Source organism: Neolamprologus multifasciatus, chromosome 19, assembly GCF_963576455.1.
Source record: "Neolamprologus multifasciatus chromosome 19, fNeoMul1.2, whole genome shotgun sequence".
In the NCBI taxonomy this organism is placed as follows: domain Eukaryota; kingdom Metazoa; phylum Chordata; class Actinopteri; order Cichliformes; family Cichlidae; genus Neolamprologus; species Neolamprologus multifasciatus.
The window spans coordinates 29,489,467-29,516,617 of NC_140457.1; the positions used below are offsets into that span (position 1 = coordinate 29,489,467).

At 39.6% G+C, this 27,151-nt stretch overlaps 1 protein-coding gene across 1 annotated transcript; it reads right to left on the bottom strand.

Moving 5' to 3' along the window:
* Positions 1-13,390: 13,390 nt before the first annotated feature.
* hhipl1 (HHIP-like 1) lies at positions 13,391-26,092 on the bottom strand. Its single transcript, XM_085142662.1, has 9 exons — positions 25,602-26,092; positions 23,892-24,538; positions 20,025-20,168; positions 19,302-19,630; positions 18,214-18,340; positions 17,071-17,216; positions 16,886-16,967; positions 14,097-14,179; positions 13,391-13,991 (listed from the first exon to the last, which is right to left on the bottom strand). Exons 1-9 carry the CDS (start codon positions 25,887-25,889, stop codon positions 13,435-13,437), a joined length of 2,403 nt encoding a protein of 800 aa, XP_084998788.1. The 5' UTR covers positions 25,890-26,092; the 3' UTR covers positions 13,391-13,434.
* Positions 26,093-27,151: the final 1,059 nt, after the last annotated feature.

Consider the following 27,151-nt stretch of genomic DNA (forward strand, 5'->3'; position numbering starts at 1 on the left):
GAAAGATGCACAGATGTTAAAAGGGTTTTTCAGTGGTTTCTAATGCTTTTGTGTTTTCTGATAACCATCAGTAACAAATATAAAATATTTTCCTTGATTTTTCTCAGGTGCACACAATGTTATTTTTCTATGAGCATGGTGACTTTACATCAACTGTGCACATAGTCTAAGCCTACATTTAAATTCTGTTTTTACACTTATCCTTTTCTTCCTTTCAGACCGTTAGACACCAGTTTCTTTACTGACTTCAGATGAGTTTATTAATCTTGTCAAGAAAAACAAAGATATCTTATTTTGAACTCACTTTGTAGCACATGGACAAGGTGCAACGGAGAAACAACAACAAGACAACCACAAAAAGGGCATGAATTTGTACGTGGAGGCCACAGACCACAGACTCATACTTATTGCTTCTGATCTGACTTTATTTTTCTCTAGTTTTACTTTTTGCTAGCATCTTTGTCCCGAGCATGTGTGGTTCGCCATATTCAGGTTGCACAAATAATCTGTAGTGTAAAGAAGATTCCAGGAAATAGGCAGTTATGTGAGGAGAGTTAGACAGAGCTCCACAGCAGGACCAGTATCTGCTCCTTTGTGTGAGGAAGAACAGGAGGAACAATGCAAGAGCCCTACAAAAAGACTTCGACCAGTCATGAGCCTGCATCAGACCAAACTGCCAGAAACAGATTTAATGACAGTTGCACGAGGACTTGACATCCTGTAGTGGTAAATTTGCACATTTGTGTTTAATTAGATTATTTGTTGAAGAGGGACAATGCACATGAATAAACATTGCTGTAAATGCACCAGAGTTAGCAACAGGCAAATTTAGTCACTTTTAAATCTTAAAAGAAACCTAAAAACAGTTTACAATAGCAACACTTTAAAAACAAAAGGTAGAAAAAAGAGAAAATGTAAAGAAGACGTTAGAAAACCCAGACCAAAGGAAAGCAATATGGCACCAGGAGAATAAAAACAAATCAATATTGACAAATTATACTACAACCTTTCTTTCTACTGACATTTGAAAACATTATATGCAGTGGTGTTCTGTCAGGACAAGCAAGGTTTGTCAAATCTAGAAATAGACATAAATTAAAATGTACCAAAGAAAGGTCATCTCTCTTCCTTCATCTCAGACAGTGTTGGCATACAGCTCCTCACCTGTCAATTAGTAGTTGCATTAAGCCTTTACATTACTGCCATCTTGTGGCCATTGTTGTAGTCCTCTGTGTCTCTGACGGAGTGTCCATCTCCCGTCAGGACTGATTGGAGGGCAGGCGAGAGAGGCCAGCAGCTTGCTTCTGGTGGTTTGGCACATTGTTAATAACCCGCTGGTCTGTGACTGGAAACATGCTTTGTCGCATAAGCTTCATTTAATGTATAACTTTTCGACATAGATTTTTTGTTTCAAACAAAACAAAATGCGATGGCACATACTGCTCCAATAAGCTGAGAGAGTATTACAACAAGTTAAATTTTAAAGTTTAAACAAGTATTATCATGTATTATCTGTATACGCAGTCACAGTGTGACACTTAAGTTTACTAGCTGGGACCACATGAGGAACTGCGAACTGGTGCTGCGGTTTGGGGAAGGCTTCGAAGGGGGCTGGAGACAGCTCCCGGGCCGGGCAGATCCCCAAGTACTAACTAGAAGTGAATGAAGGAAAGGAAGAGAGGAGAAGAGGAGAAGAGAAGGAAAAAGGGGGGAAGGGGGGGCATGAAAATGAGAACAGCATTTCTCAGCTTGAGGCCAGAAGGGGCGTGAGGAGTGGTCCTGCTCCTGAAATTCAGATGATATCTCCACTTGATTAAGTCAATAGTAATCTGGTCATCTGTCAGAGATCATGAATCATCAGTGTGCTGTAAGAAGAAAATGGACAGATGATACAGATGTGCAGTACTGCTTCAATTCAGTTCAATTTGGTTTTATTTATGTGCCAAATCACAACAACAGGCGCAGAAACAGAATCTGCCACAACCGGTTGGGGTGAGAGAAGGAAGACAGGATAAAGACATGCTGTGGAAGAGAGACAGAGATTAATAACAGATATGATTCAATACAGAGAGGTCTGTTAACACATAGTGAGTGAGAAAGGTGACTGGAAAGGAAAAACTCAATGCATCATGGGAATCCCCGGCAGCCTACGTCTATTGCAGCATAACTAAGGGAGGATTCAGGGTCACCTGGTCCAGCCCTAACTATATGCTTTAGCAAAAAGGAAAGTTTTAAGGCTAATCTTGAAAGTAGAGATAGTGTCTGTCTCCTGAATCCAAACTGGAAGCTGGTTCCACAGAAGAGGGGCCTGAAAACTGAAGGCTCTCCCTCCCATTCTACTTTTAAATACTCTAGGAACAACAAGTAGGCCTGCAGAGCAAGAGCGAAGTGCTCTAATAGGGTGATATGGTACTACAAGGTCATTAAGATAAGATGGGGCCTGATTATTTAAGACCTTGTATGTGAGGAGCAGGATTTTGAATTCTGGATTTAACAGGAAGCCAAAACAGGAGAAATATGCTCTCTCTTTCTAGTCCCTGTCAGGACTCTTGCTGCAGCATTTTGGATTAACTGAAGGCTTTTCAGCGAGTTTTTAGGACATCCTGATAATAATGAATTACAGTCGTCCAGCCTGGAAGTAATAAATGCATGAACTAGTTTTTCAGCGTCACTCTGAGACAGGATATTTCTAATTTTAGAGATGTTGCGCAAATGGAAGAACGCAGTCTTACATATTTGTTTAATATGTGCGTTGAAGGACATATCCTGGTCAAAAATGACTCCAAGGTTCCTCACAGTGTTACTGGAGGCCAAGGTAATGCCATCCAGAGTAAGAATCTGGTTAGATACCATATTTCTAAGCTTTTCAGCGCCGAGTACAATGACCTCAGTTTTATCTGAGTTAAGAAGCAGAAAGTTAGTGGCCATCCAGGTCTTTATGTCTTTAAGACATTCCTGCAGTTTAACTAATTGGTGTGTGTTATCTGGCTTCATGGACAGATAGAGCTGGGTGTCATCTGCATAGCAGTGTAAATGTATGCTATGTCTTCTAATGATGCTGCCTAAGGGAAGCATGTATAATGTAAACAGAATTGGTTGATCATATTTAAGATTGAATAAGACACCAACTGACTGTCCAGTTATATACATTAGCCAGATACATAGGCTGGGCTGGATGGTTCCCTGGCCTAAGATGGGTGATGGGTGTGGTGAGTGGCTTGGCTGCAGGGTGGATTGCGCAGTGAGTTCAGGGGACATTTCCAGGGGAGTTTGCTTAACGTGGCTGGTGGTTGTTGTCATGCCCATCCCTTATTTCAGTAGTGTGCCAGGACCTCGAGGTGTGTGGAGTTGGTGAAATGACGGCAAGCTGACAGGACTGGAAAGGATCAGCCTGAGGGATCTTGACAATGTAAATAAAGCAAACTCACATTGTGAACACAAACATTGTGTGGTGTGCAGGTTCCCCAAGAGCACTTGGGATGCCTGTAGCTCAGTGATTAGAGCAGTGCATCCACAGCTCACAAGCTTGGTGGTTTGATCGCTGGCTGCAGGCTGGGCAACCCAAAGTTGCTTTCTGATGCATTTATCAGACCACAATGGTGTGTGATTGGTAGATAAAAAAACACTTAAGCATAGAAGAAACAGATTGTGTGAGTCAGGCATGTTGTATGAAGTGCTTTGAGTCCTCCATGAGAGATAAAAAGTGTTAAGACATTTTCAGTTACTCATCGTGTTACCTGCCCGTTTATTTTTGTACAGTTTTCTCTTGTGGTTTTACAGAGCTAAGGAGTTAGGGATAGCACTCATCTGTAATCTCACAGTTCGTGGTTCGATACCTGGCTGCTCTTCGATACATCCATCAGAGTGTGAGAATGGGCGACCGTGGCTCAGGGGGTTGGGAAGAGCATCTGTAACCGGAAGGTCGCCGGTTTGTTCCCTGGGCTCTCTGTCCTGGTCGTTGTGTCCTTGGGCAAGACACTTCACCTACCGCCTACTGGTGTTGGCCAGAGGGGCCGATGGTGCGATATGGCAGCCTCGCTTCTGCCGCAGGGCAGCTGTGGCTACAACTGTAGCTGCCTCCACCAGTGTGTAAATGTGAGAGTGAATAAATAGTGGAATTGTAAAGCGCTTTGGGTGCCTTGAAAAGCAGAGCATGGGAAAAACAACTTGTGTGAATGAGGTAAAATGTGATTTAAGTGCTTAAATTGAGTAAAAAGTGCAACATGAAACACCTAACCCCGCTTTTCCAAAAACTGCAGACCTTTTGTTGTTCAGTTTGAACATTCCTTATTATTTGTTGTATGAGGTCACCAGACATTCGTTTTTAGTAGCCATAGACACCTATTGCTACCCCATGAATTAACTTAAAACAATTAAAGTGAAGTAATGTTTGATGAAGAATGCTTCTGGTTTTGAAGTACATGAAGAAAAACACCAGTTTACTGCATTTCATTCCACTGTTTACTCCTCGTGATGAGAGTGGGAACAATGTGGAGAAACATGGCAGGGGGCTGAAACCAGATCCCCTTTTACAACCACTTGCAAAACAACTTCTCTCTATAATGTAGTGTTGATCAGAGCCCTGCTGAGCCAGCAAGCTGCAGAGGCATCTTTAATTGTTGCAGGTGGTCTGGTTCAGGGAACACAGCTGTGACGCTTAGGGATCTTCAAATAAAACTCCAAAGCATGCATATGTGAATGGGTACATAAACAACAGAACTGGGTCCAACACAGCTGTGTGTGAGATTGCTGTGCCAGGGTTCACAGTCTGAGTTAACAGCATGGCTTCCTTTTGCCTTGTGTCAGTGATTATGAGTGTGGCAAAAGCCACCGCGGATTCAAAAGCACACTTATCCGTTCTCTACAAGTGTTTTTTATTTAAACCAACTCGGAATCTGAAGGACTGGAATTGTTCAAAAAGTCCTACAAAACCACCAAGTAAGGAGATGACAATTGAAATATCAATACGTGGATTGTAAGTGCTTTCAGTGGTAACTAAGGCAGTCTTAAGAACACTGCCAATCACAGTCTTTGTATGTAAGAACGAGTGAATCAGCTGCAGGTGTAGCTTGATAGGCTGGGAAATAAGAAAATTCATGCTGGAAGCCTTGAGAGTAGCAGCGTTCCTGGCCAGAAGAAACAGAAACAAAGTGCTCAACTTTTACTATCATTAAATGGATAAAAACAAATTATCAGATATTCTTTATAAATTAGCTTCAGGTTTTATTCTAAAGGTAAATAGATTATCAAATCACAATGAACTAGGCTTCATTAAAAATGTTCATTACTGTATACACTGCAGGTCAAAAGTTTGGACAGACTTCTTATTTTATGGTTTCCTTATTTTTACTACTTTCTACATTGTAGCTACACACTGAAGACATTAAATATATGACACAAGATATAAGGAATTATGTGGCAAAGAAAAATGGATAAAAATGTTTATATATACATTCCTGTAAGCAGCCGCCCTTTGCTTTGTTGACAGCGTTACAAACCCTCAGCCTTCTCTCAGTGAGCTTCATGAAGTCGTCACCTGAGATGGATGCCCTTCACAGGTGAGCCTGTCAGGGTTCGTTTGTGGAATTTTTTGCTCTTTTAATGGGGACCATCAGTTGTGTTGTGCAGAAGTCAGGTTGGTACACAGCTGACAGCCATGTTTGACAACTGGGCAGGGATAGCGCAGTAGGTAGAATGGTCACCCTATGATCGGAAGGTTGGGGGTTCGAATCTACTGAACGGCTACCCTGAGGTACCCCTGAGAAAGGTACTGTCCCTACACACTGCTCCCTGGGTGCCTGCTTAGAGGCTGACCACTGCTTCGCTGAGTGAATGGGTCAAATGCAGAGAGAGTAATTTCCCCACAGGGAAGTATGCATTATTATTGTTGTTAGAATTCATATTAAGTAAGAACCAATCAGCTAAGTAAAGAGAAACAACAGTCCATCATTACTCTAAGAACTGAAGGTCAGTCAGTCTGGAAAATGGCTCAAATTGTTTATGTGTGTCCCCAAGTGTAGTTGCAACAAACCATCAAGCGCTACCATGAATGACGACCGCCCCAGGAAGGGAAGACCAAGAGTCACCTCTGCTGCTGAAGATAAATTCATCCGAGTCACCAGACTCGGAAAACCATTTCAGGTGACGACCTCATGAAGCTCATCAAGAGAATGCCGAGAGTGTGCAAAGCAATAATCAAAGCAAAGGGTGGTTATTTTGAAGAATCTGAAATATAAAACGTGTTTATAATTCACACTTTTTTGTTTACAACATAATTCCACATGTGTTCTTTCATAGTTTGGATTCCAGTGAGAATCTACAATGTAAATAGTCACGAAAGTAAAGAAAAACCATTAAATGAGAAGATATGTCCAAACTCTGGACTGGTAGTGTACGTCTTGTGGTAGCAGGTAAAGTCAATAAGAAATATTTGCCATGCTTTTTCAGTCACTGTTCAAGATAGCAATGACTGTCATAACAATCACAATAACAAACATATATATATATTTAAATCTATAAAAGCTTTTGAATAGATGATAGTTTGTATTTCATAAGTTTAAATGAATAAACGGTTCGAGGGTTAGCTGTAACGAACTATATCAGACATTAACACAAACAAGAACAATAACTGAATGAATAAATGATAAACACTGGGCAGTTCAATGACTCATCATCAGTGAATTCCTGGTTGATTTACATAAATAAGTAATTTTTTTCAGATTCTTGTGTCAAAAAACTAGTCTAAACTAGTTAATTTATAAGGTTAAAGTAACTAACTAATTTGAGTATTTTATTGGGGGGTGGGGGTGGGGGGGTGATTGAGCTGTACTTAATTTAGTTAATACTATCCAGTGTTTAAAGCTTTTTTTTTTGGTTTAATTGCAATACTCTCACAGGTTCAACACCAGACCTGTTATTAGTTATTAAGGAGCTGAACATTCAAATTTAAAAAGCAATTCAGAAAACGATGAGTGTGTTGGGAAAGACTTTGTGTTTTTTTTTTACAACATTATAACATTACTAACACACAACAATATATCCACTTAAACAGTTCTTCCTGTATATGGTGTCACTTAATTTCTTATCTTAGGTATTTCATATCTTTTTCTGAACTATATTTGGAGCTCTAGTTTCAGAGTGCATTTGGATAAAAACATCCATCAAAGTCCAGGAACTCGCTATGTAATAAGCTACTCTACTAATAAATTGGAACAAACAAATACACAAGCTGATGTAAATACAATGAAAACAGATGGTATGGTGCTGCAGAGGTCACCACAGTTCACAGCAAGAAGCTTCCTGCTTCAAACCCAGAGTCCCCTCTGTGAGGGGTTTGCATGTTCTTCTTGTGCCTGTGCAGCTTTACAAATGACACAAAGTGAGTTATAGTTATTATGTGAACTGTGGTTCACAAGTGCTTTGTGGTGAGTGATACTAGAAATGTGTTACAAAAATGCCTCGTTCTTATTTTTTGTGTATACTATGTTGTAACTTTATTGCAGTTTATTGTTTGATAACAGCATTTTGGTTATTTTGTAAGTGATTTAAGTGTTAGTCACATGTTTAGTGAGAGCTGTTAATTATAGATTTAATTTTCTGCTAAAGGGGAGCATTTAACAGGTATTTTCATTACAAAACTGCGTTTCCCAGAATCCTTTGTGGTAGATGAAAGTTACTCTGGGTTTTAGCTAGCAAAGAAAGTTTCGGGAAGCCATTATATGTTGCTCTGATGTCGAGAAGTTTATTTGTTGTACATTCCCCTTTTTGAAGCCTTATATAAAGGCTATCGTTTCTACAACTGATGTCCGATCCATTTTTTTGGCTAAGTGGATTCGCCACAACATACTATCTTAGCAAATGTAAGACTATCCCTACCATATTACTATATATGATATATGATAGTACTATATTCCTGGGTAGGAAAAGTGCGTAGCTGAAAAAAATATATCTTTCATACAATACTGTGCTCTTAAGATAAGATAACTCTTAATTGTCATTGCACACTCATACATAGTACAATAGGTCAATGAAATTGGAAAACTGTCCTACGTCGGCACTACATATAACACAACACATCACAACGCAACACAAACAATACAACACAGTATAATAACTTAGTAATAAAAAAGAAGAAGTGTGCAGATTTAGGTACCAATGCATTTGGCTTGCTTGTTGCCATATTTAGTAAAGCTGATTATAAATGAACAAAAAACAAGCTGAAGATCAGAGATGACTAGATTGGTATTCCATAGTGTATCTTTAAAAAAAGCACCACAAATTAGAACAAGATGGTCAACTATAATGGTCCAACACAGAGGAAAATGAGTCATAGCCTAAATAAACAAACAGGTGTGCTATCAACCCCCCCCCCCCCACACACACACACACACACACACACACATCTGAATACAAGCAGCAGCTTTATCCCACGCCAAGTCCTTCAGTGAAGTTAAATGATGACCTCAGAGAAGTGTCACATACTGACTCACTTAACAGCAAGGTTGCTGCTATAAACACAAGCAGTGGGTATGGACAAATTACATGTGCCCATCATTAGCTAGCATTACTGACTAACAAATTAGCCATCCGAGCAGTTAGAGCAGTGATCATGATGTCACTAAAAAGATTGTTTTCACAGTAGGAATGCACAGTTTTCCATTGCAAAACTGAAAGATTAATTGAAGGACTGTGAACCTGCATGGTCAGGAGAAGAGCACTGATCAATACAGCCAAAATAAGATAGCTTTGAAGCCTCTTAGAACTCAAGGCTTATGTGAAAAGTCTGCAATGTGGAAATCAGCAGTGCTCTGGAAAAAAAACGAACCATTTTGAATTGACATAATTTCCGCTGATCCTGATTTGGAGCACTGTTCTCAGACTGTAGGGGAAAATAAGTGGGTGAATAAATTGTCCTATCTGCCCAATAAAGGAATAGTTGACACCAGCAGTCATCTACATTGACCCTGTGCTCACATAAGTGCTGGGAGCACTATGAGAATCCTGTTTTTTTCTTCTTCTTTATTTTCTCCAGTATTTTCAGCACCATTGTACCCACAATCCTGAGGCCACTTCTTTACATTTTCATTTAAATTTACTCTTATCAAGGCATAATCCATTATATTTAAATATTCAGCCCATCCATCCATTCGCATCCGCTTATCCTTTTCAGGGTCGCGGGGGAGGCTTGGTACACCCTGGACAGGTCGCCAGTCTGTCGCAGGGCTGACACACAGGGACAGACAACCATTCGCACTCACACACTTCACATTCACACCTATGGGCAATTTAGATTTTTCAATTAATCATTTCTACCCAGACTTTTGATGAAATGTCTTTATTAGAATCATCCATTCATCTTAGGGTGGCTGTAGCTCAGGAGGTAGAGCAGGTCACCTACTGATCGGAAGGTTGGAGGTTCGATCCCAGGCTCCTCCAGTCTGCATGCCAAGTATCCTTGGGCAAGATACTAACCCCAAGTTGCTCTCCGATGCGTCCATCGGAGTATGAATGTGTGTGAATGTAGTTAGAAAAAGCACTAAGTACAGATAAAGTGCTTGTGAGAATGGGTGTGACTGGGTGAATGTGGCATGTTGTATAGAGCGCTTTGAGTACTCCGGGAGAGTAGAAAAGCGCTATATAAGAATCAGTCCATTTACCATTTACCATCTTCTTCCACTTATCTGGGGCCGTCAGGGGCAGCAGCTCAAGCAGAGAAGCCCATCTCCCTCTCCCTGGCCACCACCTCCAGCTTGTCCGGGGGAACACTGAGGTGGTCCCAGACAAGTGGAGAGATATAATCTCTCCAGCATTTTGTAGGTCTGCCCTGGGGCCTCCTCCCGGTGGGACATGCCCAGAACACCTCACCCAGGAGGCGCCCAAGAGGCATCCTTGTCAGATGCCCAACCCACCTCAACTGGCTCTACTCTTAGCCCCTCCCAGACGGCCAAACTCCTCACCCTTTCTCTAAGGGAGAGGCCGGCCACCCTTCGCAGGAAGCTCATTTCTGCAGCTTGTATCCACGATCTCGTTCTTTCGGTCACTACCCACAGCTCGTGACCAGTGTTGGTCAAGTTACTTGAAAAAAGTAATCAGTAACTAATTACTGATTACTTCCCCCCAAAAGTAAGCCCGTTACTTTACTGATTTCTTATTTTCAAAAGTAATTAATTACTAAGTTACTTAGTTACTTTTTAAAAACACGATTTACAACCTGAATAGGTGATAAAGCGATAGATCTTTCAGCCCAATTCTACTTTTTCTGCATAATCCATCATACAAAATGTAATCAAATGGAAAAGTCTCTTTTTAAAACTTGTTTTATTAGTTTGAATGCTTGAAAAGCATTATTATTATTATTATTATTATTATTATTATATATTCCGTACATTTTTTGGCATCTAATTCCTTCACTTAGAAAAACCATTCAAACACCATTAGATTCCTCTTCTTTTGGACATCACTACTTGTATTTTTCTCATTTTTAACATTTATATTTTTAAAAATTTTCAACTTTATTCAAGAAATTGTGGAAATACAAATGCAAATCACTATCATATTTTCTGGGACTGTCATGTTAAACTTATTGGAAGGGGATACATGCAGCAATACAAGAGATATTTGGAAGATATTTACCTTTGGAAAGCAAAACTCTATTTTTTGGACTTATGCCAGAAGGATGGACAAAGAACGATAAATATTTGTTTAATATTTTACTGGCTGCAGGCAAAAAAGCCATCACAAAAAAATGGCTTTCTTCAGAGAGCCCAACTATGAACATGTGGATGAACATCACAATGGACATTTACAGGATGGAGAACATGACAGCAGATGTGAACTACAAGAAGGACCTGCTTGTATCACGATGGAGGAAATGGATGGACTGTATAAAAAAACACAGGCCAGATTTTGCTTTTGCTTTAGATAATGACTTTGTTAACTACTAGAAGACTAGAGGAAATATTAGTTATATTAATGGAAACAAAAACACACTCCCTACATTTTTTTAAAAATTATTATTTTTCTTTCTTTTTTCTTTTTCCTTATGTATCTTTTATTTATTTATTTATTGTTTCCTGTTTTGCTTCTTTTTCTTTTCTTTTCTTTCTTCTTCTTCTTTCATTCTTTTTGTATATGGATATTTTAGTTGTTTAAATATAGAAAAAATTTTAAAATTAGGAAAAATTAAAAAAAAAAAAAAAATACCTTTTTAAATTCCTAAAATATAAATGTCCAGGGTGAAAGTCTCTAAATTATTTGTCCAATACTGTAATATCTGTGGTAAAATATTTACAGGTCCATCACAATTACCCTACAACAAATACACACATTTTCATTTAGTAGTTGTTATATATTATATTTATGATATTAATAGAATAGAATAGAATAGAATAGAATTTAACTTTATTGTCATTGCATCTCAAGTACAGGGCAACGAAATGCAGTTTGCATCCATCCAGAAGTGCTTTAGCATGATATAGATATATTACAAAATACATATTAGCAATAATATAGGTATATAGACATGATATGGTAGCTATAATTATAGAACAAATATAGATACAGAGTAGGACTATGATTTGATTTGTTTTATTTGAAGAACAGCTATGACAAAAGGGCTTTTCACCGGCTTTTCTGAGCTGCTACAATTAAGAATTAGAAACACAAACACATCCAAGAAAAGCAGTTCTTGTTGATTAAGATGAACAGGTATGCAGACCGAATATTTTTTCAGGTTCTCTTGTGCTTTTAAAATAGTAGTATTATTCTGCCATCTGCTGGAGAAAATATGACATCAAACCTGCATAATTGGTTATGCAGGTTTGATGTCAATTAATTGTGCAAATGCGTTTTTACTAAGTTTCAGAAATGTGCAACATTTCAGCATCATGTCTGAAAAGTACTCTTCAAAGTTTTTTGTTTTGAAAATATAAAAGCATTTATAAAAAGCCTTAATGAATGCTTAAACAGAGGCTGACCCCTGCGCCCCTTTTATAAGTTCTTAACTATTTTTTGCATTTTTTTATTTATATTACATTAACATTTAAATCTATAACTAACTATATAACTATATATAAATGTCATCTGTGAAACAGAATATTGCAAGCAGGTTCTTTAATATTCTCCAAAAAACACACAATTTCAGTGTTTTAATAACCAGCATGTGTTATTTTAGAATAATAAATGTGAATACAACAACGTGCAAGTTTGGAATTACTCCTCAGTACGGTGCTGAAAGCTTTAAATAAACCATCCCTTCAATAAATAACCACATAATAAAAGGTCAAACACTTTGACTTGTGACACGTGCATTCAGCCACAATTAAAAACACAAAGTCAGTGTCTTGAGGGAACTTGAGCAGAGTTTCATATGTGATGTTGGATCCGCAGAATCATCATTTTCACCGAGTGGTCATCTCTGTTATGAAATTTGGCAAGATTAAAGACCTCAAAACAGAAGGTCTCCATCTCCAGCTCATGCAACTGCACACGTATCAATACTATCTTCACAATAGTCACAGTTTAATGTGGGCAGCTGCTGCTGTAAAGTAACGTTATCACAATATTCTGCACAAAATAAGCAGATGTAGAATGCGTCTGCTTACGCAGGACTTCTGGAGCTCAAATACGTTAAATATAAAAACACATTAAATGTCTTTTCATGAGACTTTGTGGAGTTCCAGAGTGGAAGAAGCACTAAGCGCCTTGAGGCGACATTTGTTGTGATTTGGCGCTATATAAATAAAATTGAATTGAATTGAATTGAATTGAATTGAAGAAAAGCTAAAGCGAGGTAATTTATGTAAAGACAAGTGATAATGTCAAGCTTTCATCTTTGATACTCTTTGAGATAATCATCTTCAAATATTGCATCAGATTTCACATGTAAAAGGTTTCAGGTATGCCTCTTTTATCCAGTTCACCTTTATATTACATTAAGTAGGGACTCATTGTTTTTTCTTCCCACAAAAAATTGAGACACGAAATATTCAGTCAACATTTTAATATTACACTGTAAAGTCAAACTTTTATAACCCAATAATAAAATTCAAAGTATTCACTTATCAATGAAAAGTACTGAAGGAAAAAGCTTGTGTGTGATTAAATTGTTATACTATATCTTAATGTACTATAAGTAAGATCCATTATTTTGAAAAAAACGACTGCCTTTATTATTTTATTAAATTATAACTCTTAGTTTGTCTCAGTATACACACGATCCTGCCGTAGCTTATTGAAATGTGCATTTGCTTGTGAGCTTTATTTAAAATACTCTTAAGTAGTTATCACGTTCATTGTGATGTACTACATATAACAGTTTTAGATTACTGTTCATTTCTTGTTGCTGTGGGAAATACTTTAGCTGTGTGTGTGTGTTTTTTTAAACAGGACATTAACTCTTTCGTAATTTCTCTCGACTTAATATTAGTTAAACTTTTAGACTTCTGCAACATATGATGAGTTGCCACAGATCACACCAGCATCTTCATAGTGGGCACAGTTATGTGTCCCCACACCAGCATGTCTGCAATCTAAAAGGCTGGATTCAGTGCCCACACACTGAACATCATCAAGAAGAATCAAATCCTTCCCCTCACCAAACTCGGAGTTCTTAGCTGCTTTCAGAGCATGTTGGAAACCGAGCTGCCGGCAAACCACTCTGGCATTGACAAGGGTCCACAGGTCATCACACACGGTACCCCATTCCCCATTAATGTAGATCTCTACACGTCCACGGTCACTCCTGGTATCTCCAACCAGTCTCACTGCTCCCTTCTGGATGTGAGGCGCACTTTCCAATTTGGATTTATTCTTCCTCCGCCGGCCTTTACGCCTTGAATTTTTGGTTGGTTTGGAAGTACCTGTGGCTGGTACAGGAGTAATCAGGCCTGCTCCTGTTTCACCTCGATGATCACTTAGCTCTTGGTGCCATCGATAGGATTCAGTGGATTGTGGCTCAAAGTTGTCATTCGGCAGGTCAATGCCAACCAGTGCTAATGGAAGATCATGAAACAATGTAGACCAAATGATGTTATAAAAACTGAGACAGCTGGTTTATCATTTCAGTTTGTATGAAGAGAATGTGTATGTGAACTCACTTTCTTGAGGAACAAACTTGATGAGATTACTTTTTACTCTCACTGGCAGAGGGTCGTAGTGGCACTGTCTTGGTGGAGCACGTCTAAAACACAATGACAAACAACTGTTTATTGATCGATTCTCTGTTTATTCTTATTTAACCGCTGACCGTCTGTTTTTAACAGTCAAGATCAGACACGGTGATAAAGGAGGAGTTAGGTTCCTTTTATTGCTTCTCTTTGCCCTTTAACATTTAACATTTATTGTCCTTTTGGAAGGAGTCATTGTCGTCTGTGGAGACGGCCATTGCATTGACTGCTGTGGTTTTAGAGGGTCTGCTTTAAGGCAGCCATGAAATTTCCTCCCCATATGAACAGCAACAATTACTAAAAACTACTCTTCCATCTATTTATGACTTCTGTTATTAATTAATAACCTGACATTAATAACCTGAATTAATTAATTTTTCTCAGTGATTACATTCAAATTTACACCTAAACTGTGTCATTTGTTAGACTGCAACATCATAAGGTTCAACTGGGAAAGAAAAAAGCTAAAATCTCTCCACTCACCAGAAAAACATGTGATGGGCATCTTGAGGCACCTAATTTTGACTATCTAGCTAATCAGATACAATATGTTGTGAAGCCCACAACTCAAGAAGAGAATTAGAACAAATACACTGTAATCACGTCCAACTTCCAGACCTCGTCTTTATTACTGCCTCTATTAACACAAACTCATTGATCTCCTCCACTTTGACAGATTACAATTGTAGTCTCTCTCCAGTTTGGCACAATCCAGACTTTCAAGATTAACAGAGCAACTCTTCACATTAGAAATGGGAGTAGAAGGGAATCACACATCTCCATCAAATCTTCAAGTTAATACACTCGTGTTAGCCTCTAATCTTTTTCAAAGTTTCTGATTAGACAACAGAAATGTTCTTTACTACCTGCAACTACAGACAGTGTTGGGAAGGTTACTTTTAAAATGTATTCCATTACAGATTACAGATTACAGATTACACGCCCCAAAATGTATTCTGTAACGTATTCCGTTATGTTACTCAATGAGAGTAACGTATTCTGAATACTTTGGATTACTTAATATATTATCATGCTGTTTACAACTACATGAATGTACTATTGCTGTGATTTATTACTGTTACTGAAGGTCCGCGGCTCCGAACCGTAGTAAAGGGACCTCTGGCTAATACGGTGGGTTCTGTGTCGGCTCGTAGCTGAAAACTAGCTTTACTTTGTTGTCTGGGTCAACTTTGCTAGCAGAGACAGAGAGAGGCGTTGAAAGGCTGCTCCAACAGAACTTATTGTTTCAGAGGAAAACACGAACACGGTGTACAGTCGAGTCTTAATAGCTTACTTACAGCTGGGCTCGTCAGGCTCTCTTCTTGGCTGCAGTGGTTATTATTATATTTACATGCTTCCAGCTCCCGTTTCTGCTCGATGACAGCTCGTACTTTTCCTTTTTCTCCCTCCCTCGCTCACAGACACATAACGGGTATGGCAGTCCATTCTCCCTGCAGCACGGACTACACTGCCCATGATGCTACATTCTTTAGAGCTATACCTGTAGCATTCTGCCTGTTAGCTTAGCACAACAACAACAAAAAGGCCTCTCTCACCCAGGAAACATGCAGAGAGAGTGTCACCCTGTAACCATGGCAACCGCAACGCTGCCGCCTGGAACAACAGAACGTAGCTGTCAAACAAAACCCAAACAGTCCTGACCCGCCACAATATGAAACAGGGAAGTACCGCCGTGTAATCCATTTATTTCAACAAAGTAACTGTATTCTAAATACCACCTTTTTAAACGGTAACTTTAACGGAATACAGTTACTCATATTTTGTATTTTAAATACGTAACGGCGGTACATGTATTCCGTTACTCCCCAACACTGACTACAGAACACAGTTAAGAAGAGAAGTCCTACACTTCACAACCCCACATTTGTAAAAGAGATCTCAACTCTTTCCCCAACAAACAAACAATAAAAAACATGATCACAAAATCAATATAACTGTTTGCAAATGAAAATAAGACTTCAAGAGTGGATTTTCGGACATGGATTTCTATGAGTGCATTTTTGCCTACATTTAAGTCCATGACAAAAAGACCAATTTACAACTGAACTGACAGAAGTTGAGACCTGCAGCTAAAGATGAGGCACTGAAACGGTTTATATAAGACACAGAGAAACGTCCCAGGGCTGCTCAGTCACTAACTAATGTTACCGTTAGCTAACGTTATGGTGGTGAGGCTGGATTATTGTATATGTGCAAAGAGCACATGTTAAACTTTGCCAAAAGCAGAGTTCCTGTCTCTCTCCACATCTGTAAGAAGAGTAACACCACATAAAAAAAACGAAAGTGCACTTCAGCAATCCCTCAGATCGAATGCAGGAAGATGCATTATTGAGATTACTGAAAATGTCCTCACTGTATTTTCTACCTTTCATCCCCTGATACAAATGACTGGAAAATATTTTGGAATCCTGATCACAGGTCTTGATTAATAGTCTGCACATGTGGGCTGTCGAGTAGCCAGGAATGCTTCAGTGACTGAATCTATATCTATGTACAGATGTATGTATGCACGCTGTTTCTCTGCACCTGACAAAAGGAACTAAACAGAAATAATGGTAAGTGGAACAGTGTGGTTATACTTTCTCTACAAAGATGTTTCTCCCTCTAAACAACCTGTCATTGATTCAGGTGAGTTTGCCTAAATTCATATTAATTTCATTTAAAACAAACTGAAAATAATGAGTGATTCTATCACTCACCGTGAGGGATCGATGACTTTATAAACGACTCCTGAAGGTGATGTAGCACTTGGTACTGCAGTGGACATGAAGTAAAGCTCACCTGAAATAAATAACATATTTAAAGAATATTACACAAAACATTCATTTCAACTGCTTAAACCAGCTAAAAACATTAACTGTGAGACTGTGAGCTGATTCGTTACCAGACTCATCCTCAGCAAAGGAGATGATGTACTGGTGATAGTTGTTGATAAGTCCAGGAAAGGCACAGGTTAGCCCCATCCCCATACATATCTCGTTGTATTTCCAGTTTCCTGTTTTTTTGTCCTCCTGCAGGCTCATCAAACGCCTGCAACATAAATAAAATCGAATGTGTAGGCACTTTATGTGTTTTTTGTGTTTTTAATTTCACAGCCCTTAGTACCAGTTACTTCTGCATTTTTAGAGTACTTATGAATTCCTTCAAATAACTATAGTACATTTGGTACATTGCACATTGGAGTTTTGGATAAGAAATGAAAGATACAGAAGACCTGATATTGACCTCTGATCCAGTTTGGATTGGGGAGACAGGCAACTTTTCTACTTTTAAGATTATACTCAAGACCTTCCTTGTTGATAAAGCATATAGTTAGGTGACCTTTTTTAGGCTCTAGTTTAGGCTGCTAGGATGATGCACCCATGGTGAGTAAAGTATTTTTCCTTCACTCACCTTTTCAAGGTTCAAGGTTCTTTATTCGTCACATGCACAGTTATACAAGTATAACACAGTGAAATGTAACCTGACACGCTCCTCGACTTGTGCAAAGGGAGAGAGGAAGAACGTTATATACGATATACATTAGGTGAATGTGCAGTAGTAGCATGTATGCAGCAAGCAGGTGAGTTCTGTACATTAAGTGAATTAAATAAGAATAAACAATCTGAACATTTTACAAAACAGACAATAAGAACATATTTAAAATTAAAGGAATTTGAAATGTACATTGTGCTGGTGGGTTTAGAGCAGGGGTGTCAAACTCAAATACACAGTGGGCCAAAATTAAAAACTGGAGCAAAGTCGTGGGCTAACGTTAATATTTATTGAAATATATTTATTCCTCCAGATTTAAGAATGAATCTCTTCTTATGGACTCAAACACGTTTTGCTGAAAAACTGAATATGGAACAAGCAAAGCTTAATACTAAACAATATATATATTAGCTGTATAATACCAGTAGGCCAGCTCTGATAGTAATTTGGTATGGCTTACACCACATGTAATTAGGCTGCGGGCCAAATTTGGCAATTTGGCCTTAAAATTTTATTTTAAACAATAAAATAACATCTTTCAAATGAATCCTACCCACTCATGAAGTCTCCAAATATATAAATGCCATTCAGGTTGGGGTATTCACAACCTCGATACACATAACCACCAGTGACTGACTTGCCCATCCTGTGAGGATATGCATAAACAGGCAGGACATCATCTGTGGAAAAATGAAAAAGGGTCATTAACTGCATTAGTATGAATCAGCATTATCAGAGCATCAGAACAGGATGTGCCATTGTAGCCAGTTTAGATACATCTTAGTTCAATATTGGGTTGGGTTCAGTCAAGTACCAACAAATGATTTGTCATCCATATTTGACTGATAAGCTAAATGTAATTCTGAATTTTGAAGCAAATATTTATTGCATTGCTAATTAAGAGTGATTCTGAATATAAATGTAGGACCTGATTCAGAAGAAGAAATGTGGGGAGTCAGTGAGAGAGTAATAGTGTCTCTATTGAACAAGACATTTATGTCAAACTATTCAGTAATTGTATGATGTTTTTGTTCATACGAAAACTGCAAAATATACTCAGCATCTGATTTATCAGGTACACTTATTAAACTGCTTGTTAATGCAAATTTCTAATCAGCCAATCATGGCAGCTACTTAATGGGTTTAGACACGTAGACACAATCAAAACAACCTGCTGAAATTCAAATCAAGCATCACAATGAAGAAACAATTACTTTGATTATGGCACAGTTATTGATGCCAGACAAGGCAGTTGGACTATTTCAGAAACTGTTGACCAAATTCTGATTTTTCCACATAACACGGGCTAACCAAAATAAAAGAATGGAAAAAGTTGCCTGAAGTGATGATTTTGGATGTTAGGCTGGTGGCAGTGGTGTAATGGTGTGGAGAATATTTCCTTGGTCCACTTTTTGCTCCTTCACACCAACTGAGCATTGTTTAACTGCCACAGCCTAATTTGATGCATGTTCAGTCTTCCATGTAAGAAAAACCAGAAAGTTGATTTCACCAGAAGAATTAACGCACTTCTGAGTGCAAAATGGTGACTAGTCTGAGACAACTGTGGACTGATTATGCTATTTTTAAAGCAATGGATAAATCTTTAATATACATAATAGTACATTGATGTGGCATACCTACCTAATGAACGGTTGGCACATAGTTTCTTATCGTAGCAAGAGAAGCCTTCTTTAGCTCTCCAGCCATAATTTTGACCTTTCTCGATTATATTGATTTCCTCGAACTTGTTCTGGCCTACATCCCCACAGAAGATACGCCCTTTGCCGTTTTTGGTCCATGGATCACCCCGGTCCACCGAACACCTCCACATATTGCGAACACCGTAAGCATAAACCTCCGGGCGTGCTCCCTGTTCATGTATAAACGGGTTATCTGGAGGGATTCTGTACAATGGACCTCTCTGGTTGTCATCCACATCAATTCGAAGCACTTTACCCAGGAGAGCTGACCTACAACGTAAAAAGTGTTGATCTTTCACTGCATATTGATTGTCAGTGTCAGTACTTTCATCCTCTCTTCTCTTTAACAGACACACAACAATTCAAACTGTATATTTTTGTATAGTTGTCATATTTATCTTTAAAACATTGTAATAAAAAATTGAAAATTTTTACTGTTTTTGCAATTTTATTACTGAACACGAACTGAACATAATTTTCACCCGATTGTAATGAAGGTTATAATGTCATAACAACATGCCTGTAAAGAAAGCACGTGGCAGATTTTTTCATCTAAAATGTCGAGAAACATACAAGATTATACATTCAAATTAGCTTTTTTACATTTTAATGTATAAACGTTTTACATTTTTCATTTTTGGATGTCTAATTATGAGCTCCTTACTTGTTCTGAGCATTCCCATATTTCCCAAATGGGTCTCCTGCCATTCCACCATCACCTGTGAAAATATACAAGTACCCATCATCTGCAAATAGCAGCTGCCCTCCATTATGGTTGGATGCCGGTTCATCAATCTCCAGAATAACTCTAAAGGAACATGTTGATACAAGAAATAAGGAATAGATTGGGTGTTAAAACAAACTTACACAAAAGAATTGATTAGGGATGCAACGATACCAATTTTTTCAAACCGATACGATACCGATACTTGGATCTGAGTACTTGCCGATACAGAGTACAGAAACCGATACTTCTACCACACACACACACACACACACACACACAAATGCAATAAATTTGGAAGACAGGTTTTATTTTATTCTCTGCCGATAAAAAATAAAATCTTAATAAAAATGACCACAAAAAAATTTGAAGTGAAAAATAAGCACTTCTGTTAAATTATTGCAGAGTCTCCACATTGTAATTTCACAAAATATCACTGAACTATTGGCACTGTCTCGAGCTTTCAGAATAATAAATAAACACTTCTGTTTGGAATAAAATAAATACAAATTAGGTTTGAGAATAAAATAAACTTAAATTATTGCAGAGTGTCCATATTGTAAACAAACAAACAAAATAACGAAAGACGCAGACTGGGACATGTTCAGAAACAGCTCCGACGATGATGTCAACGTGTTTACGGAAGCGGTTGTGGGATTCATCGGGAAACTAGCGGATGATACCGTGGAGACAAAGACTATCACAACGTTTCCCAACCAGAAGCCGTGGGTGGATAAAACCATCCGCGACGCTCTGAGATCCCGCACCGCTGCCTACAACATGGGACTCACGACGGGGGACATGGACCCGTACAAAGCCGCGTCATATATCGTGCGGAAGGCGGTGAAAGAGGCGAAGCAGCGCTACGGGAGGAAACTAGAGTCACAACTCCAACAGAGTGACTCTAGGAGCCTGTGGCGGGGACTAAGGACAATAATGGATTATAAAGCACCAACAACCGGTATGACGAACACGGCCGTGACTCTGGCAGACGAGCTGAACACTTTCTATGCTCGCTTCGAGGCTGCAGCTAAGGACTCCAACGATGCTAGTGCTAGCGGCGCTAACGGCTGCAGACAGGAAGATACTGCCAGCACCGGAAACGTGCTCGTCATCTCCGAGCATGAAGTAAGGAGAGCCTTCAAGAGAGTGAACACCAGGAAAGCAGCAGGACCAGACGGCATCCCAGGTCGTATCCTCAGAGACTGCGCATACCAGCTAGCTCCTGTGTTCACTGAGATATTCAACGTCTCTTTATCTCAGTCGGTGATCCCCACATGCTTCAAAGAGTCCATCATTGTTCCTGTCCCAAAGAAACCCCACCCTGCTTCTCTCAATGACTATCGCCCTGTAGCCCTCACCTCAGTAGTGATGAAGTGCTTTGAACGCCTGGTCAGAGACTTCATCATTTCTTCACTACCAGACACACTGGACCCACTACAGTTCGCTTACCGTCCAAATCGTTCCACAGACGATGCCATCTCTCATCTCCTCCACACATCACTCACTCACTTGGACACTAGAAGGGGGAATTATGTTAAAATGCTCTTCATAGACTACAGCTCTGCATTTAATACCATAATTCCCTCCACACTCACCACCAAGCTGGAGCATCTGGGACTCAGCTCATCTATGTGTCAGTGGATCTCCAACTTCCTAACTGGCAGACCACAGGCAGTAAGGATGGGCGGACATGTCTCAGCCTCCACCACTCTCAGCACTGGAGCCCCCCAGGGGTGTGTTCTGAGCCCTCTGCTGTACTCCCTGTACACATATGACTGTGTGGCCACTACCAGCTCCACCACCATCATCAAGTTTGCTGACGACACCGTCGTGGTGGGTCTGATCTCTGACAACAACGAGACGCCCTATCTGAAGGAGATTAGGAATCTGGAGAACTGGTGCCAGAGGAACAACCTCCTTCTAAACGTCAGTAAGACAAGGAGTTGATAGTGGACTTCAGCACTAAGCAGGAGAGGAACTACCAGACCCCCGTCATCAACGAGTGCCCAGTGGAGAGAGTGGACAGCTTCAAATACCTCGGAGTTCACATCACGCAGGACCTGTCATGGTCCTGTCACATCAACACCGTGGTGAAAAAGGCCCGTCGGCGTCTCTACCACCTCAGACGCTTGAGAGACTTCCGACTGCCCCCCAAGGTGCTCAGGAACTTTTACTCGTGCACCATAGAGAGCATCCTGACGGGAAACATCTCAACCTGGTTCGGGAACAGCACCATGCAGGACAGACGAGCTCTACAGAGGGTTGTGCGATCAGCTGAGCGCACCATCCGCTCAGAGCTCCCTGACCTGCACTCAATCTACAGCAGGCAGTGCTGGACCAAGGCCAGGAAGATCGTGAAGGACCTCAGCCATCCCAACAACGGACTGTTCTCTCTGCTGAGGTCAGGAAAGCGATTCCGCTCCCTGAAGACCAACACAGAGAGACTGAGGAGGAGCTTCTTCCCGCAGGCGATACGGTCTCTCAATCACACCACCACACAGCACTGACCCACACATATAGTTCTTACACACACACTGGACATTCTGGACATTGTTTTCACTTCATCACTTAAACCACTTTAAGCATATTTGCACTGCACAAGACACTAAATAATGTGGATTGCACAACACTGGACATTATATTCCTCATTTCCAGTTAATTCTTGTACAGCTGCTGTTATTGTGTGTGTATATATATATTTATATTTATATTTCTTCATACATTCTTATATATTTCTATACTGTGTATTTTGTTGTACAGTTATTTTATTTTCAACTTTAATTTATATATTTTATCTTATTCTTCCCAGTTAAATTTACCCTTCATTCTAATTTGTGTTGTACAGTTATCTCATTCTTAACTTAATTTTTATATTTTATTTTATTCCTTCCTGGTTAAATTTACCCTTTTTAATTTTCATATTTATTTCCTATCTTATTCATAGCCTTTTCTTTTTTTTCTTTAGGTCAAGAGCAGTTGTCTAAGCATTTCACTGCATATCGTACTGTGTATGACTGTGTATGTGACAAATAAAAAAAAATTTGAAAAATTTGAATTTGAATTTATTTGGCATCGACGAACAAACTCCTCATCTGCCCGTGGATCATCAGTCCACTGTGCCGTTAAACCGAGGACTGACATCGCGCACACACTGCTTGTCTTTACCTCTTTAGAAAGTTTTGGCACCATTATCTCCCTGATGTGTGGGCGGCTGGGAATTTCATATCGCAGCTCGAGTATGCTGAGAAGAATCCTATGTTTTCCACGACCGGCATTGGCTGGTCATCCAGAGCGATAAAATGAGTCAGAGCCTCTGTTATTTTAACTGCCCGTGGATTTTCTCTTGACATTTTTCTTCGCTTTTCCAAAACCTGAGTTAAAGTTGGCTGTTCCACACTGCTGACATTTTGTTTAGTCTAGCTACAGCAGCTCCAGTTTCTCTTTTTTATCTGGAGCTGCCAGTCTCACTCGCCTAACCCTGTGCCTGTTTAGCGTGGGATGTCCCCCTAGTGGCCAATCTAAAAAATTACAACAAAAATGACAAGCCACCCTCTGATTAATGAAATAAGTTGGTATCGGTTCATGGTATCGGTTAACTTTTACGAGTATGAGTACACACACATTTTACAGTATCGGCCCCGATACCCGATACCAGTATCGGTATCGGTGCATCCCTAGAATTGATGCAAACCATTTGTTTCTCTCTGATAATGGTCAATATGACAAAAAGTATAAAACTGCAAAACAGTTCAGGTTTTAGAAAAAGGTGCTTTTTGCTAACCAAATACAACAGTTCATACCTACCGCTCAGAGGTGTGGTCCACCTCATTCATGTCATTGGCTGATACGTGGAACTCACTGATTCTGATTCTCTCATCAAAACCCACCTCCACTGAGTAATACACATACAGCTTCCCATTGTACTTGTATTTGGGGTGAAAGGCAAGTCCGAGAAAGCCTCTCTCATCACCTTCCCACGATGATGTTAGCACTGCCTGGGTAATGTTCAAAAACGGTCTCTCCAGCTTGGACCGATCTGGAAGATAGGTCCACACCAGGCCGACCTGTTCTGCCACAAAGAATCTATGTGTGCCATCATTGGCATGCACCATGGCCAATGGATTCTGGAGACCATTGGCCACTTCTTCCAGGCACAGCTGCAGACAGCCATCTGAGTTCACCTGAATGCCACCCAGGTTCTGGGTGAGTTGCTGGTTGCTAAGCAGATGTGGATAACAGTAGTCCTTGTCTTGTATCTCCAGGTAATGGCAGAGACTGGTCTGATTTTCTCTGAAGTTTGCTATATATGGGTCACCAGACAAGAAAGGAATGGTGAAAGAACACTTGTTCCAAAACTGAAAGCAGTATTCAGAACAGAGGCCTGGGATGGTCCTGACCGGGGTGCTCGGGTCCTCAGCATCAAAGAGGTGAGCTGCATAGGGAGAACACTCCTGAGATCAGACAGACGGAGGAGAGACGAAAAAGGAGGAAAAGAAGAGACAAGCAACAAGAAGGAACAGTTAGTGCCACTTACAGCATGTAAAGTGGTCTTTAAACCTGCATTAGTTGTTTTTGTTACATGGATTACAATATGAACAAGTTACAAATACAGCGTACACAGGACTGATGTTGATATGACAAGCATGATTTTAAATAAACTGCTTATTGCTGCAGTTTGACATCTGTCAAATGTAGAGGCTTTGACATTATGTGTCCTTTATAGAAATCTTAGTCCAGTACTCTCAGGGAACTGTCATCCCTTTACCTGCTTGTTCTTCCATTACACAGAAAAGTCTGTAACTCGCTGTGCCCATTGTTTCCTGCTGAGCAAAGTCTTATATAAAAGCCTCTCTTGTGAAATATTATTAGTGATGTCAGTGAACTGAACCAGTAAAGTTGTGGGCCATAACACAAAATATTGTTGAGCTTAAAAACCTAAAATGGTGACAGCAGCAATATTTCTTAATGTTAAGAAAGTTCATTCAGCCCTTATGACTAAAGGAGATATATAGAAGAGATGTATAACTTTAGTCTTGACCCATATTGATCCGTATATATAGAATGACATGTCATGATCAGGTGTGCTAAATTCAGCAGAGAACTGGGGTTCTCCCTGTGCACTTTAACCACCTTGTATCCGGACATTTGATTGATGGTAAATGAATATTAATGTTAAGAATGGATAATAATGTGCTTCATTAATACATACTTGCAAGATTACTGCAGGTTATTGTATTGAGATATGCCTGTAGATGATAAGGAGCATAGTTCCATCTATTTCCTATAGACTGCATCACCAGTAATGACAGAACTAGATTTTCAGACAAATCTTTCGTAGCCTTTACTGTATATCAGTGTACAGCTTTCAAAGTCGTCATGACATTTTTAAAGACACTGTACTGCTTTGTTGTTTTGCTTCTGTTGCTTATTTCACAGCAGCTGTTTTGTTTGGCCGGTGTAATGGCAGGTCAGGTCCTGGACTCAGCCAACCGACCTTTGTCCCTGTGTTCCTACCTGGCAGAGCAAGTCAAAGATGAACCCGGCACAGCTGGCATATTCACTGTAGTCAAAATGATCCATAATCTGGTAGTATTTAGACATCAGCTCCTGGTCCTTCTGATAATCACAGCAGCCAAATTCCTTGTACATTATACAAAATTCCAGCTCCTTCCGCGGTCGGAAGGGCGGTTTAAAATCCAAACACTGCGGGTGTAACATCACAGGTGCAAAACATAGCGTCAAAAACAACAGAGTGGACGAGAGCCGCAGATGGCTGGTGATTTTTCCACAACACCGCTGCATTACGGCTCACACTGCCTGACATGGGAGGGCAGATTTTTCGAAAGAGGCTTCCCGTGTGGACTTTGATCGTTTGCTCAACGCTCTGACGTGGTGAAGCGCAGATCTGCGTTTATTTTTTTGTTTGCTCGAGTTTTAGCAAACATCGTTTTAAGCAGTTTGAAATTACAAAGAAAATGTCATAATTCAGTCATTTTAGTAAGGACTGCATCAGTTATGCGCAACAGTTTTTTTTTTTTCAGAACTGACGAAGCAGTCAGTCCTCCGAACTTTGCGACTGACATTATTGCACTTTGTACATCAGAATAACCCATTTATTTCCAGAGGGGGGCTGAGAAACAATCATGGTTCCGAAAGTAGGAAACAGAAAAATTATGACACGCAAACATGTTTTAAGTAGTTTGAATGAGGAGTTATAAATTACACCGGGAAGATTTAGTTAACCTTCTTGTTGCCTTCGGTTGAAAAACGAAGCCAAGCTGTAGCAGAGAAAACGCCTTAAATTTGACTTTATCACCTTGAAACCCTGTGTTCTGTTCCTCAGTTAAAACCAACATTAGATAAATCGAAATATTCTCCATATTTCCATTTAAGCTGTAAAACGCTTGTGTACAAAGACTGTCGTCGGCTCACTCTGAGCTGAACTCACAGTCAGTGAGTCAGCAGGCAGACTACACACATGCAAACAAACACACTGTTTATTGATCTTTGACTGGAATTTTGTTTATTACATTATCTTCCACCAGTTTTCTATTTTTGGCTACAATACTTTCTCAGGAATTTAACAATTTTGTATTTTAAGGCCGAACATATTTTCCGTTACAGCTTTGTTCCAATACTGCAGGATCATATTTTCAATGTTCAAACCAATGACTGTATAAAAGATTTTATACAGTCATTGGTTTGAACACACACACAGATGCTAAGTTTCCAAAAAGCAGATTTAAGGCAACACGAAGAAGCAGCAAGAGGAATAAGGATACAAATAGTTTGGTGATCACTCAGTGATGACGTGTCTGCAGCTACACTCAGATGTTTACTGACTAGTTTGATAGTGATTTTCTTCTGGGTGTGTGTCCCTCTTAAATTAAATCTGCTCATAAACAGAATTTCTAAAAGACCACCTGTCAAGACAATTATTTACAATATTAAAGTCCCCACCAAAAACAATGTGAGAATTGGGAAATTTAGTTAACCAGTGAAGTACTCGCTCCCCTAACCTGTCAACGAAACCATTATTTTCAGGTTAGGAACTGAAGCCATAA